Raw genomic sequence first — 14,919 nt, forward strand, 5'->3', positions numbered from 1 at the left:
GTAATTCATGGTACATTAAACATCCACAGACACCCATGATTCCTTGCATGTATATATTGTGCATATTCTCCCACATATACATACTTTAAAATAACTTTTAAAATATATCCTTAAAAAATGGCCATTAATGATATAAATAAAATTTGATTAGGTGAAACTATACTGCATGCTTAGCTATTAAATTATTTTAAATAGATGTATATGATATGCCATATGAGGTATGCAGTATTTTCTTATGAATATATATTAAATATAATATTTTGGAATGCTTAATGAAAAGTACAAGTCAGATTTCTTGAGAGCTGATGAAAAGAGAGTTGGGGTAAAGGTACCATTTCCAAAGTCTCATTGAATTGTAGGGTGGTTCTGTCAACATTTAAACATGCTGATAAAAGCCAGAAGAAGGAGTAGAGATGTGTCATGGAGAGAACTGCTGATTGTATAAGGCCTCCAGAAGACAGAAAAGAAAAGGAATCTAGAGGTTGTATATTTTGGAAGACAAAGAGCTTTTATTTGGCTAGAAAAGGCTGGGATGGAAGGAGGCAGAGATGCAGACACCCTCGGCTTTGCTTCTTCCATTCCTCTTTCTGGTCCAGTGTTCCATTCTCCATGTTACATTTGTTTTAAGTGAGTAAATTCATAACAGGTGAGAGGTGGTATGCTGTAGGTTTGATGACAGAGGAAACTTGAAATATTTTTGTGGGTAGATCAAGAATTGACTAAAAAGGAGCTGGGCTACATGTGGCTCAGTGGTTGAGCCTATGTTTAGCACATGTAAGCCTACTGGATTCCATCTCTAATACTCTCTCTCTCTCCATCTATCTATCTTTGTCTCTGTCTCTCTCTCATGAAAACACATCTTCAAAGTTGCTGAGGATTGTCCAAATGTGATTTAAAAAAATCACCTAGGGATCAATGCTGGAGAAACAGACAATTTTATTTTTGAAAATGTCTCTAGAAGAGGTGTGTGAGCTAAAAATTGCTGACTATCCATTTGGGACAAGGAGAACTTATCAGTAGTGTGCTCCTGAAGAAAGTGACTCTCTTCCCCAGTGGTAATTGACCACTGTGTCCATGTGCATATTGGATCCAGTGAGTTAAACAAACAAATACATCCATACATATAAAAAGAGGATGTGAAATTTGAAGAGGGATGTGATACAGGTGCTCAGGGGTGTTAGGCATGGATGAGGGGGTAAGAGTTGGAAATAATCAAAATATGTTGGATATACATATAAATAAAAAGAAAGGTTAAAAAATAATATATATGCTTAATATTTAATAGTATGGTTGAATGGCAGGATAATTAGTAGTAATCAAAAGAGCTTGAAAATAGATTATATAATATCTGTAGATGGGTTGAAATCCTCCTTGTGTTTAAAGCTAATGCTGTCTTGGGCCTCTAGTATCACTGAGCCAATTCCTTCCTGCTTGTGTTCATGAAAGGTTTGAAGATAGAATCATGGAAGTAGCCTAGTGCTTTCTATTCCTTAGCCCTTGGATCCTGCAACATTGTGAAAATGTCATACTCTCACAGGCATATCTGTGGGGAAGGCAGACCTCAGTGTCCTGACTGACGATAGAGCACAGAGGAACAAAGGATGAAACACCAATGCCCAGCCCACTCCTTCTAGCTTTTCTGGGAAAGAACATATTAATATTCTCAATTCATGTCTCAGGAGCTATTATTACTTGGAAGAATCAGTACCTCAGCTAAACATATGTCTTTCTTTTTAAATAAAATATTTATTTTTGGTTTTTGTGTATTTTGGGGGGACAGTAATCCACAGAGTCAAGAGAAGGACATTGTATGCCCTTGAGCTAATTTATCAGTTGATGTGGGTTCTGAGAACCAAGCTTTGATCCTCTGCAAGAGTAGTATGTGTTCTTAATCATGGTAATCATGGAGGCATCTCTCTGGCCACAGTATTTGTCTTTCAATCAGCATCGTTGGGAGAGTGATAATTATTTCCAATATATACATTTTTTTTTGGAGCTGAGAATCGAACCCAGAGCCTTGCGCTTGCTAGGTAAGCTCTCTACCACTGAGCTAAATCACCAACGTTTTATTTTATAATTGTTTGTCTCAAATAAAATCCAAGTGCATTCTGAGGAGCTACTAGAACAGCCCTTATGTTTATTCTTATCTGATTTTCAAGTGATATAAAATGCTTTGGGCCTAGAGTATTTGCCACAGGAGAAAATTTATTGTCAAAAACTATTTCTGGCAGGACAAGATTCCAACTAAAGAAATGTCATATTTATTTTAAAGCTGAGGCATGTTCAGTACATAGTGATTCTGTGCATTGACTTCCACCTTTTCTGCAGTGGTTATCAATTCCTGCTCTCATGCTCTAATGAAGTTAGCCAAGGACATGTTTGCTGTGTGACTATCAGAGGCCCACTGGAATACTCTTCACGCTCCAACAATAACTTCTTTTTCATCTTAGTAATGACCTTGACAGCTTAAGTCTGGAGATCCAACTCCATTTTAACTAGTTTTAACAAAGCCCTTATAGAAGTTGCCTATTAAGTCATCGAGGCTGTTTAGCATTGTTGAAATGCATCTGAAAAAAGGGGAGAATGCTTTCAATGTAGACCATCCTTCAAATCTCTTTGTAGATAATAGAATGTATTAAGCAAGTGTTGGGATAAGTTGGATGTTCCAGAGGTTTATGGTGTGTTAGAACCCATTGAGTTTGCTCATGAATTTTTGCTGAAAAAAATTGAGGCATTTTTCAGTGTATGGTAACCATGTTTAGAGATTACTCTAGAAATAGCAATGGTCCCTATAAGTTAGAAACACAAAAAAGGGACCTGTAAATATTTTCAGATGTAGTTATTTTATGCTCTTACCAGCATATCCTTTAACAAGATCTGTTCTGATGCTTCACCCAACCATTTTAACTGAACACTTCAAGTCAGAGCTAAAAAGATTTTTAGAGTTAGAGCTCTCTGTCCTCCCCAAGGCTTCAAAAGCAAAGCAAACAAATTAATTTATTTTTTCTTTGAGGATCAGAAACGTATTTTATTAAGCAGGATTATATTTATACTGATACATTTTAATGATCAAATGAATTTTAGGCACTTCCTTGTCCTTGAAGCTATAATTTAATATGTTTATAGTTTCTTGTGTGTGTGTGTGTGTGTGTGTGTGTATGTGTGTGCGTGTGTGTATGTGTGTGTGTGTGTGTGTGTGTGTGTGTGTGTGTGTGTGTGTGTGTGTGTGTGTGTGTGTGTGTGTTTGTTCCTTATTTGTTTGCTTGATGCCCATATTTTAAATGTAATTCTTTCACGGTCTATTGGCTATAATCAAGAATATTTTTTCAAATGTAGAAATATTAAACTGGATGCCTTCAAATGCTTTAAAGCCTGTTAATATGATTTATGGCACAGAATAGGGCAAGGCTGGTTGGGTGGAGAGGGCTTAGATGGAATACTGGAGATTGAATATGATGAAAGTGCATGATACAAATGCTGTATAAAGCCAGTGTTTTATGCAATGAATGTGTGATTCAAAAGGGAATGAAGGTGGTATAAAAACATGTTTCTTGGGAATTATTAAAGAATGAGTAATTTCAAACCATCATCTTAGCAAAGAAAATGGCTTAGCAGGTGAAATACCTTTCCTGTTTCTAGTACCAGTACACATTAAAAAGTAACATCTGCATCCTTAAAGGCAGGACTATTGTGTAGTCACTTTTTAAATTTTAGATGTTATGTTACAGATGTTAGAGTCTCTCTAACTATTCAATATCTGACAATAACCTCTATTGGAACTGAGATATTATAGAAAGTCAGGGTCACAAAATGAGAAAAAACATCGAATGGAACCAGAATGTCTTCATTCAAATTCCATCTCTAATATTTAATAACTATGTCCTTTTGACCACCCAGTCCTAGTGTTTCCTCATCTAGCAAATGAAAATAATAGTAGCATTGTTTCATAAGGTAGCCATGTGTCAATTTCTATTAGCACACCATGAAGTTATCAATTATTATAGACTGTTACTATGCCTGGAACCAAAGTCCACATATGTACCTTTCAGTATTGCTTTTATTCATGTCAGTCAGGGTTGTCTGAGTTCAGCTAAACATTAAGACTCACAGACATGCCTTAGTCTTCATTGAATGAGATTTTCTAGATGGGTGTAAGAAAGACAAGCTTGGCCATTCCACTAAACAATAATCCCAGCAGAAATAATTAACATGACTATTCATACAAGCATTGGGAAGCCATACTTCCTTCTTGTGACAGAGCTGCATTAATGGGTTTATGGTTCATTTAAGCTCAGAATTTTCTTGCAAACTGCATGCTTGATGATTATCTTGCATCCAGAGTGTAGAGTGTAGATCTATTTTATGAATACAGGGTATTACAGTATTTTCACATATAAAGGTGAGAAGAAAAAGGAGTGTCCAGTAGGTCTTCCTGAATATCCCTCTTGGTTCTCACTAATTACAATGATTTAGATAAGACTTTTCCACCAGATATTCCAAATTCACATGGTAAGTTGTCAAGGAATTATGCCTCAAGTAATTCTCATTATATCTTAGTCACTTTTATATGGTTGTAAAGAGATGCCATGACCAAGGCAACTTATAAAAGAAAGCATTTAACTGTAGGCTTGCTTACAGTTACAGAGCAAGTCCCTGACCATCATGGTACAGAACATGGCAGCAGATAGGCAGGCATGTCGCTAGAGCAGTAGCTGAGATCTTACGTCTGATCCACAAGCTGGGGGAAGAAAGAGACACACTGGGATGTGTGGTCTTTCAAAACCTCAAAAACCCCTAATGACATACATTTTCCAACAAGGCCATACCTCATAATCCTCCCCAAAATATAATTTCACAAACTATGGCCCAAACATTCAAATATAGGAGCCTATGAAAACCATTCTTATTGAAACTATAGCACATTAGTTTTTGTAGAAAACAGATATCCTTTATATACCAGTTACAGAGACAGAGGCTTGGAAGTTAAGGGGAAGAAGTTTTTGTCATGATGAAGCTTCTATGGTAAAGTGTTCTTGATATATTTTCAAGTAGGGGTAAGTCTTTAATCTGAAAGCATCTTGGAACCAGTCAAAATTGTATTGTGGTTTAACTGACATTTTGTAGAACATACTACAAAGCATGAAAAATATACATACAGTAATAAGAGGATAATAATACTGATGAAGACTTTGTAGATGAGCATTATTTGGGTGTTTTTAGGACAGGACTTGGAATAAAATTTTATTAGGCATAATCCCTTACTATTCACCTAAATATTTAAAAAGAAACACCTTCAATTTTTGTCATGGCTTAGACACTATTTGACTACCAAGAATTTTATGGTGTCACTAACAGACTATTGCTATGTGCTCAGTTATTTTTGGAAACCACATCAGTTTAGTCAGAGTATGCACAAGTCCCACAATCAAAAGAAAACACAAGTGTCTTCATTTTGTCTGTCGTAAGTGGCACATGTTGATTTACACTAGAAGACTATTTAGGTCTGAGTAGAGTACTCTTGGAAAAATTACGCAAATTATCATCTTCTTTTTGGCATGATGAATAGGAAACTCTCTTATTCTTTCTCTTTGTCTCTCTGTCTCTGTCTCTCTCTCTATCTCGTGTATTTGTGTGTGTGTGTGTGTGTGTGTGTGTGTGTGTGTGTGTGTGTGTGTATACAATGTTTACATATTACTTGAGGTGTGAGAATAGGAAGACATTTAGGGTCATAACTGATGCCTTGCTCAGTTCTTCATCTAGCTCAGAGGAGAGTGCTAGCAGATGTCAGCGAGAAAGAGCCTCTCTGCAGCAAACATTTCAGGTTATACTTGCCAGCAGAATTTTCAGTTAATTCAAGTGCTGTATAATAAAGATCCCATAGATCTGAATTTTAAAGTCTGGTTGGTTTGCTCTCCTAGGCATCTGAAATGAGTCAATAATCTTGTACTGCATAGGTGATCTTAAGGACATTTTGTTCAATAATTTGGCTATGGATGCCAAAGCCCTGTATTACCTCACTCAAATTTACCTTTGTCTTTACATAGAGAGCTCTATTAAATCTCTCTCTAAAAAGATTTTTCATAAAATTAGATCTGAATAAAAAGGATTTTAAATAATGTTTTGCAGGCATCCAGTTGTATGGATTTTTTTTTTCTCCATGGATAGACCTTCAATGAAATTTCCTACCATTATCTAGGCTTTCTTTGCCCATTGCTTATGATTTGGCTAATAGCTCAGAGGTACACATCTCAGTACACATAGTTCATAAATATGAAACGTCTTCAACAAGGTCTGGAATTTTCCCTCATAAAATAACAGTATTCTCTGAACAATTGTCCTAATCTGCTGTCTGCAAAACTAGTCTTCATGCTCTCCAGGGGGCATAATTTGTCCTTTGGTTTCTCTGAGTCATGTGGAACAGAAGGTTTTCCTATAACCATTTAAGGTTTTAAAGTCAAAGGATTTTCAGAGACCAGGCTGAGAGATTATAATGGCACAGGTAGGGGCTTACTGATTAAGTAGAGAAAGAAGACAAGCCAGTTCCCACACTGTGAGGCCTGGGTTGAACTTGAACTTCCTTCCTCCTCTGCCTGTCTAGAGATATCACTTACATGGAGAAATCAAAGGGATAGGAAGCCCATGTAGTCTATCCATGGTAATATGACAAAGTCAAAAAGAAGACAAGAGAAAGGGGGTGAGAAGGTCAAAGGCACTGATGAGATCTTGATTGGCAGGTGGCCCCTAGGATCTTCTTTTATGGAAGAATCTGTGATGGTGTGGAACCCATAACACAAAGCCAGGGCATTCATGTTTGAGGAGTGTCATTACTCAGTATCTTCACATATTTCAATAATTGGAAAACCTTGTTTTTTTTTTTTCCTGCTCTACATTTGGAAAGTACTATCCATGTTTTACTGAACACCAGGGGATAATTTATTATTAGTTCTTTGAGAATTTCATTTGACCAGGTTTTTTTGATCATGTTCACTCTCCCTCCTCCAAGTTTTCCCAGAACCGCTTTTCTCCCTGATGAATTCTTTGTCCTGTTTGTATCTTTGCTTCCCCCATTAAGGCCAATTTGTGTTTCCCACATATTGGTGGATGTATGATCTTATGTATGAGCCTAGTTAACTTATCAGGAGCTACACTCTTAGCAAAAACTGACTTCTCTTGGTAGCTAATGATTACCTTACCAGTAGCTCCTTAGAGGATGAACTTCATGAACAACTAGTCTCACCATGCTGGAATTTGGTCCCCAATGTAGGCTTATGTAGGTCTTGTCTATGCTTTCATGCTAGCTGGGAATTCATATGTGAAACTCCCTGCTGTGTTCTAAAGACACTATTTCCTTGTGGTCATCTACTTTCTCTGACTCTTTAGCTAATTATATACCCTAGTCTGCCTTTGGAAGAGGGGTACAACAAATATCTTCTCTTAAGAACTGATCATTCTGCACTCTATTATTCTCTGCACTGTGACCCTCAATGTTCATCATCATCTACTGCAAATGGAAACTTCTCTGATGAGGTCTGAGAGGTGTCTTTATGAGTATAGTTGTCATTAAGAGCCAATTTATTACTATGTCCATTTAGCAGAATAATACTAGCAGGTTCTTGTCCATAGTCTATGAGCTATCTACCCATAGTTTCTTAGCTTGATAATGATGCTAAGTATGGGTTTAATGTGGAGCCAAGCCTTAAGTCCTTCTGATTGGATTTCACAACATTTGTGCAACCATTGTATCAGTGGTCATGTCTGCCCTGGCCAATCATTCTCAAAGTTCACCAGGTTCATGCCTGGGTGAGATTACTGATTACATTTTTTTTTTAACCTCTGGTACTTTTCATAGTATTTCCTAACACTATGAAAGTTAACCAGTTGGGATGAAGCTTCCAGGTTAGTACCATCTTGATTTTTCCTGTTCTCTGCCCCAGTATAGCATGTCTTCAGCAAAAGGGTCTTATCATCAAGTTCTGGAAAGTAACCAAATGCATTGGCAAAAGTGTATGTTTTTTTGGGGGGTGGGTGGGTGGGTCTTAAGTTCACACTTAAGCCACTGTCCAACAACTCCCAAAAGTAACCCATTCCTGGCACTAGGGAGTTAATGAAAACAATTATAAAAGGGAAGATTTAGTTTTGTAATCTATTGGCAGTTTAACAATGACTCCTGCTATTCTCTTTAAAATTCAATAGTTTTATAGGGCTGTGTGCAGATGCAGAAGCTGCCTAATGTCCTCCAAGATCAGAGGTGCTCAATGGGGCAGGCACATTAGTCAGGCAGTGAGTTCCAGGTTCAGTGAGAAACCCTGTTTCAGAATATAAGGTAGGGAATGGTAGAGGAAGATGGTGACAACCAATGTCTACACAAACAATACACACACACACACACACACACACACACACACACACACATACACACACCATCTACCTCCTCTAAAACACTTGTGAGTACTTAAATTCCTGTATAGTGTTTGGAAAACTTTTGTCTTTTTTGCCTTGTACACGGGTTTCACTATTGTGACTTTAATAAGGAAAGTATGTATGTACGTAAAACAATATTTGTACAAATATATATGCATGTGTTGTTGCCAAATATTACTGCCTTTAAAATCATATATATTTTTGGTGTTACCTTTTCACGGATCGCAGGCTTGGCAAATTATGGAGCTAATTAAATTTTCTTGTGAGGAAGCAGCCAGCGAGACCACAGCCCCAGGCACATAACCTCAGCTCCTTACTCCATCTCACTTACTTCTTCTGTGTGTGAGCTGAAGCTCTTAGAGCTGCAGAGCTAGAGCATCCAGGCCAGCAGCTGCTGATGGGTTTCAGTAACTACACAGAGGCAGTGTCTGAGCCTCAGCCCTGACAGCTCCTATCACAGAGGGGTGACAGTGGAGGTACATCTCCCCGTGTGAGTTGGCTGCAGATGACAATCTGCCAAGCTAAAATAATGGAAAAAGCATTGCTTGTATAAAAATGAATCAACTTGGCTTACCTCTAAGGTATTTTGAAAAATTCTAGGAATGCCATTCCATGTCTCTTGAGATTGTTTACATGAATAGCATCCCGAACAATGAACAAACAAAATCATCCGGGGGAAAGGTATTTTTTTTTCAATAATTTCATGAGTATATCTATGTCATTAAGCAACTTGCCAGTCTTTATAGGTTGCAAAAGTAATGCTATGTAATAATAATAATAAACTTTCTGGCAGCTAATCTACTGGTTTCTGACATGTATTACTTTATCTTCAATCAACATTTTTTTAATTAACTGATTTGATGAAAATAATTAAGCCATTTCCCTAGGTTTCCAAAAAAAGGAATCTGGACTTTAAACTCAATTTTATTTGAACTCTCCATTCTTTCTGTATTAGCAGTCTTTATAGTAGAATAACATTTTTGTGTTAAGACAGAGACCCACTTAAGTATAATTATTTAATGCTCAAAAAAAGTGCTGTCTGTGTATGTCTGCACTGTGTGTGTGCATCTTTCTTATAAACAAAGAGAAAGACATTTATCCTTCTAAGACACCCCATTAAATAAATCTCTAAAAATAATAGGATGGAATGATGCAGATGATTACAAACTCATCTGTAAAATAAAAATTAGCTCATTCAATTCTTGGGTCAAAGTAAAAAAAAAAAAAAGGGTCACTGTCAGCTTCTACACCCTCAAACCCTACATTCCTAACTGTACTTTAAATAGTGGCTTTTCTCTTCATTCTTTTCTACAGTTGGACAGTGTCACCTCCCTGATCCAGGCAGCCAAAAATTTAATGAACGCTGTGGTGCAAACAGTGAAAATGTCGTACATTGCTTCCACCAAGATCATCCGCGTCCAGAGTTCTGCGGGGCCCCGCCACCCGGTTGTCACGTGGAGAATGAAGGCTCCAGCAAAGAAGCCCTTGATTAAAAGAGAGAAGCCAGAAGAAACGTGTGCAGCTGTCAGGAGAGGCTCAGCAAAGAAGAAGATCCACCCCGTTCAAGTCATGAGTGAATTTAGAGGGAGACAAGTCTACTGAGGCTCTAGTCCACTCCAGTGCCCATTGCCACACCCCCACGCCAAACGCACTGCTTTATTTCATAGTTCATTGGTTCTTTAATTTCACTAAGTTTTCAGAGTTAAGCTCACAAATAACATACAGCATTGGGGTTAAGCCACTGTTCACAGTGTGTATTTGGGGTCCTGTCTCTGTCTTCTCTCTCCAGCCAGCACAGCCCAGTTAAGCATCAGGTAGTACCTAGGGGAAAAAAAAAAAATTCACAAGTGTCATTTGAGCCTTGCCCTTCCCAGGGAAGAGCTTATGTTCATTATGAAATGAATACAAGAGACAAAGTGAGTTCGGCTTACCCAGACGTGTTTGAGCCCACAACACTCTTTCTCCTTGCGAAGGAAGACACTCTCACAAGCTTTCCCCTCCCTTTTTGTTAGACACAAGAGAGTTGATCAACTGTTTTCCTAATTAGTGTCCCTGCTTTATCAGATCTCACCTGGTACCTAACCTGCCAGAAATGGGTTGTTCTTGCCATAGGAAACCCTTTTCAATTTCTAGATCTCCTTACCCATTGGTAGTTGGTTAACTGACTCTAACCGGACACGCATGGTCAAGCTTCTTAGTAGATTTTGGAAGTCAGGCATGCTGTTAAAGGCATGCTTTGGTGACACCCAAGGCTCCAAGGACTCTAGAGGCTGTTTGCAGCTTTGATTCCTACTTGGTTCAGAAGTTCTGCACTCTTAGTGTTGGGCCCACCTCAGCACACCTGCGTAGTCTTATCCCATTGGGGAAACGGATTTGTGGTTGTTGATTTGTTCGTTTAGTGCTGGGATTCAAACAGCATCGCACATGCTAGGCAAGTGGTCCACTCCTGAGCTGCACACCCAGCTCTTCTGTTAGAGAAATGAGACATGGAGTTAAGTCTACGATAGAGAAAACCAAAGGAATTCCCGCATGATTCTAAAAGTCCCCTCGTATCCATTCGCAATTGTCATTAAAATGAAAGACCAGTTTGCAAAGGCTTTGGGCACTGAATGAAGTCTACCACCCAACAATGAAGCAGAAATAATGACAATGAGTTTGGAGTGATTTTAAACCCCACCTTTAAGTGAATGTCACTGAGGTCATTTTACATGTCCATTGACTATGGTTAACTATAGCTGAGTTTATGGTGGACTCTGTAGTCGTTTAAGAGGGTGGAACATAACAGGGATATCCCTTTTTCTTTCCATCACTTCCCTCACCCTTGTATTTTCCTCTCTTTCTTCACACTGTGCTGTGTATCTGCTGTGTTGGAGGAGTGAAGCTTCAGTTTTACCATGCCACACTCAAAGATTTTCTCTCCCTTTATTTCATTTTACTGTATCAGAATTTTTCTATAATTGAAGCCCTTCACTTTTACAACACTGCCCTTGAAGAGTCATTTTGACACTTTCAATTTGTCAATTATTATTTCTATATATAGCATAAGTTGGGGTTAAGAGGGACACTTGTACATGAAGCAAAAGGAATTGTAAAGGTTGGGGATTCATTGTGTAATCTCTTGAACAAAAAAGAAAAGAAAGGTTTAACAGATGACTCTGTTATTGAGGTGAATATTAACTCTTTTAATATATTGAATTATTTCATTCTTACAAAATGCTGGGGTGATTGCCTGAGATCTCTATCAACTTAGAGGAGCTAGGAGGAATCCACCCATTTCTTCTGTCATCTTGCCCTAAGGACTTTCCCATAATAATTATTCTGAACAGAGTGTGCTTTCATAATGAGAGGCAGAATTTAGTCTTCCAGGTAATGCTGGCTTTCAGTGTTACCTGCACAAATGAGACAAATAAAGAGCCACTGCTATTGAAATGCTACTGTAGTGTTCTGTACTCAGTGGAGAGCAATTTTAGCATAGATTTCTCTTGGGTACAATGCAGATTTATAATTTGGGGAACAATGAATTTCCTAAAAATATACAAAAACAACCTCACATAGGCCAGAATCACAAATCTTCCTTGCAAAATCCAGGGTTCCTTTTGCCCCACATCATCCTTCTACATACTGGAATTTAGAATGAACCATGGTAAGAAAATAATAATAACAGAAATAATTTTAAATGATACAAGTAGCAGATAACTTGACCCAAAATGAGATATAATCAAGGCCTTCACTTTTGTACAATGTTCTAGCTAAGCTCCAAACAAACAGCTATAATTAAACAAAACAATAAAATGTTTGACTTGGTGAATGCCCACGGAGTCTATTTTTTTTTTTTTTTGTAGCAATCAAAGGTATAATAAAAACCAGAGGCGTAAACCTGAGAAGGACACCTGTCTACCTGAGAAATACCTGCAGTGACAGTGTACTAGCTGGATTCAAACAGTGGGTGACAGAAACAGCTACAGACAAAGAACTTGTGGAGGAGTGCTTGCAAATGTGTACAATGTAGAGCACAATTAGATGAGTCTGGACAATAGGTACTCTTTCTATATATTAATATGGAGGCATTTCTGCAAGGGAATGCTGGGAAATCTTTAAGGAGAGTGATAACTTGGTAACTCAGTATACACTTTTTGAAATCATATCATTTTGCTTGATTTTGCTAGTGAAAACTCACCTGTTTTCTAGTAAAATTAATTTCAGTCCTCTTACTGAGAAAGACGCACTTGGAAAGAAGCTCTGTACCATCTACAAGGACAGCTGCATCTCTATGTCATCATCTATATTGTCACCAAGTGCGTTGTTAGATTCAAAGTAGTCTAGATTCAGAATAATTCAGAAAATTCTCAAAGTCATCAAGTATAAAAGTTGATAAATACAAATTCCATCTTTTAACTAAATAAAAATGTTAGGTTATAGTATTTCTTTCTATTAAAGATTCTAGAAATTTTTGAGTATCTCAGGAAATTAGGAAAGCATCCAATTTCAAGCTATACTGTCAATCATTCTTCTCTGTTTCTCTTATGATATGTGTGTGACCTATGAATGTGCTAGGAGATACATTATAGTCCTAATATTCCCACATGCCATCTAAGATTGAGAAATCTCATAACATGAATATAACACATATGCTCCTCATGAAGTCTCTTCCTCACATAGGATAAGGAACCTGAAACTGAACACAGAGGCCTATTCCTGTAACCTTTCACTCCAGACTAATTTCAAAGATCAACTTTTTAACTCATTATAAATGGAAGACCTAAAACTGTGAATATATAATTAAGTTCTCACTGGGACCTTCAAGTCTCTTCATAATAATGTTCCCAGATTCAACAGCAAAGCTGCTGAAGAAACTAAGCTTTGACAATGGGAAAGATGATCCCGTGTTCTTAAACTTCCCCTTTGGAGACTGCAGAGATGGCCCGGGCAATAAGTGCTTGTCATGCTAACATGAATCTCTGGCTTCTGATTACCTATGCCCACATAAAAAGCCAGGTAGTGGGATACCCTTGTAATTCTGGTGCCAGAGAGAGAGGGTCCCTGGGGCTCTCTGGCCAGCATGGCCAGCCAAATATGCAAGCTCCAGGTTCAATGGGAGTCTCTGTCTCAAAAAAGTAAGGTAGAGTGATTGAGAGAGATAACCAATGTTGACTTCTGGACTCCACAACCATTCATTCCTATTAATGTGCACCAACATACACACACACACACACACACACACACACACCACCACCACCACCACCACCACCACCACCACCACCACCTCACTCTCTAGGTAATCTCATCTTACCTAAGTGTGCACTCAGTATCCTCTTAACCGAGTATAATGTTCTACTAGATGACAAAGTCAAGCTAACCCATCCAAGCAAACTCCAGTTACTGTCACCTGTCAAATACCAAGCTCCCAGGAACCTCCCAACTCTTTCTTCCTGGTAGGTTGCCCTATATGCAAATAGACTAACATATTCTTTGGGACTTTAGTTAAAGTTATAGTTTAATTTCCACCAGACTCATTTCTTCAGCCTTCCTACTTCCCCAAACACTCTTATATTCTTTGGTGCCTCATTTTGATGCTAGGGATTGTAGTTCCCATGGATACAGACTTCTGTACTGAGGCAATGTGAGAGAAATGAGATCCGAGAATTTTCCTGGTGAAATCGACCATTCTGTTTTAGGATTGTAATAAGTAGTTCTCTGGGTGGACAAAATAGGCACCAGAACCTGAATTTGAATGAAATCCACATGTTTTAATCAGCCTGTTCTTGGTTAAGACAGCATACCAAATATACTGTCAGCGATCAAATGGCCATTTTTGTTGCAAAATCAGAAACTGTTCAGTGATTAGAAAATCAAATGCACCAGTTAAAAAGAATATAGCTTGCACAGGATTTCAATATTTTTAGGAAAAAATGGCTGCAGCATCAGATGTATTTACCTGTATGTAACACATCAGGAGACAACATTTAATTACAGGATAGGTCTACATTTTCTTTTATGGCTCTTTCCACCTGGTTATTACTAAGTCTCGAACCCTGGGACTGATTGCCAAGGTGCCTATCTAACATAACGTATTAACTTAGATGCCAGTTTCCCCAGCTTCAGCAGTCGCCACCTGTTACAGGGTATGGCTGGCATTGCCTGGCCCCCTGTGCTTTACCCTGAATTCTGCAGCCCAGAGGCGGGGCTGTCCCCAGCTGCCCTTCCCTATAAAATCCAACACTTTGGTTTCCCTGTTCTCTTTTGGGGACTCCTGGCTGCTGCACCTGGCTCCCCTGGCTCCCCTCTTTCTTCCCCTCCCTCCCCTCTCCTCACATGGTTCAGGGTCATGTCCGCTCTGGACTCTCCCAGATGCCCTTGCCTCTATGTTGTCCCTGTATCTATAATAAAACCTTTTCCATCATATCTAGGAACGGTTGTGTCCTTTCCTTTTTTATGTCCTTTGTTTCCATTCAGTTATAGAAAGTTTTGGATGAGGATTTTGTGTGTTACTACAGGATA

The 14,919-nt window shown here is 38.3% G+C and overlaps 1 protein-coding gene across 1 annotated transcript in view; it reads left to right on the top strand.

Moving 5' to 3' along the window:
• Positions 1-14,718, top strand: part of Ctnna3 (catenin alpha 3) — a 1,414,880-nt gene extending 1,400,162 nt beyond the window's left edge. Inside the window, exon 23 of the mRNA XM_036167773.1 lies at positions 9,736-14,718. Coding sequence (XP_036023666.1) covers positions 9,736-10,023 — 288 coding nt within the window. The 3' untranslated portion in view covers positions 10,024-14,718. The remainder of the gene's footprint in view (positions 1-9,735) is intronic.
• The last annotated feature ends 201 nt before the right edge of the window (positions 14,719-14,919 follow it).

Source organism: Onychomys torridus, chromosome 18 (assembly GCF_903995425.1).
Source record: "Onychomys torridus chromosome 18, mOncTor1.1, whole genome shotgun sequence".
NCBI classification, from domain to species: domain Eukaryota; kingdom Metazoa; phylum Chordata; class Mammalia; order Rodentia; family Cricetidae; genus Onychomys; species Onychomys torridus.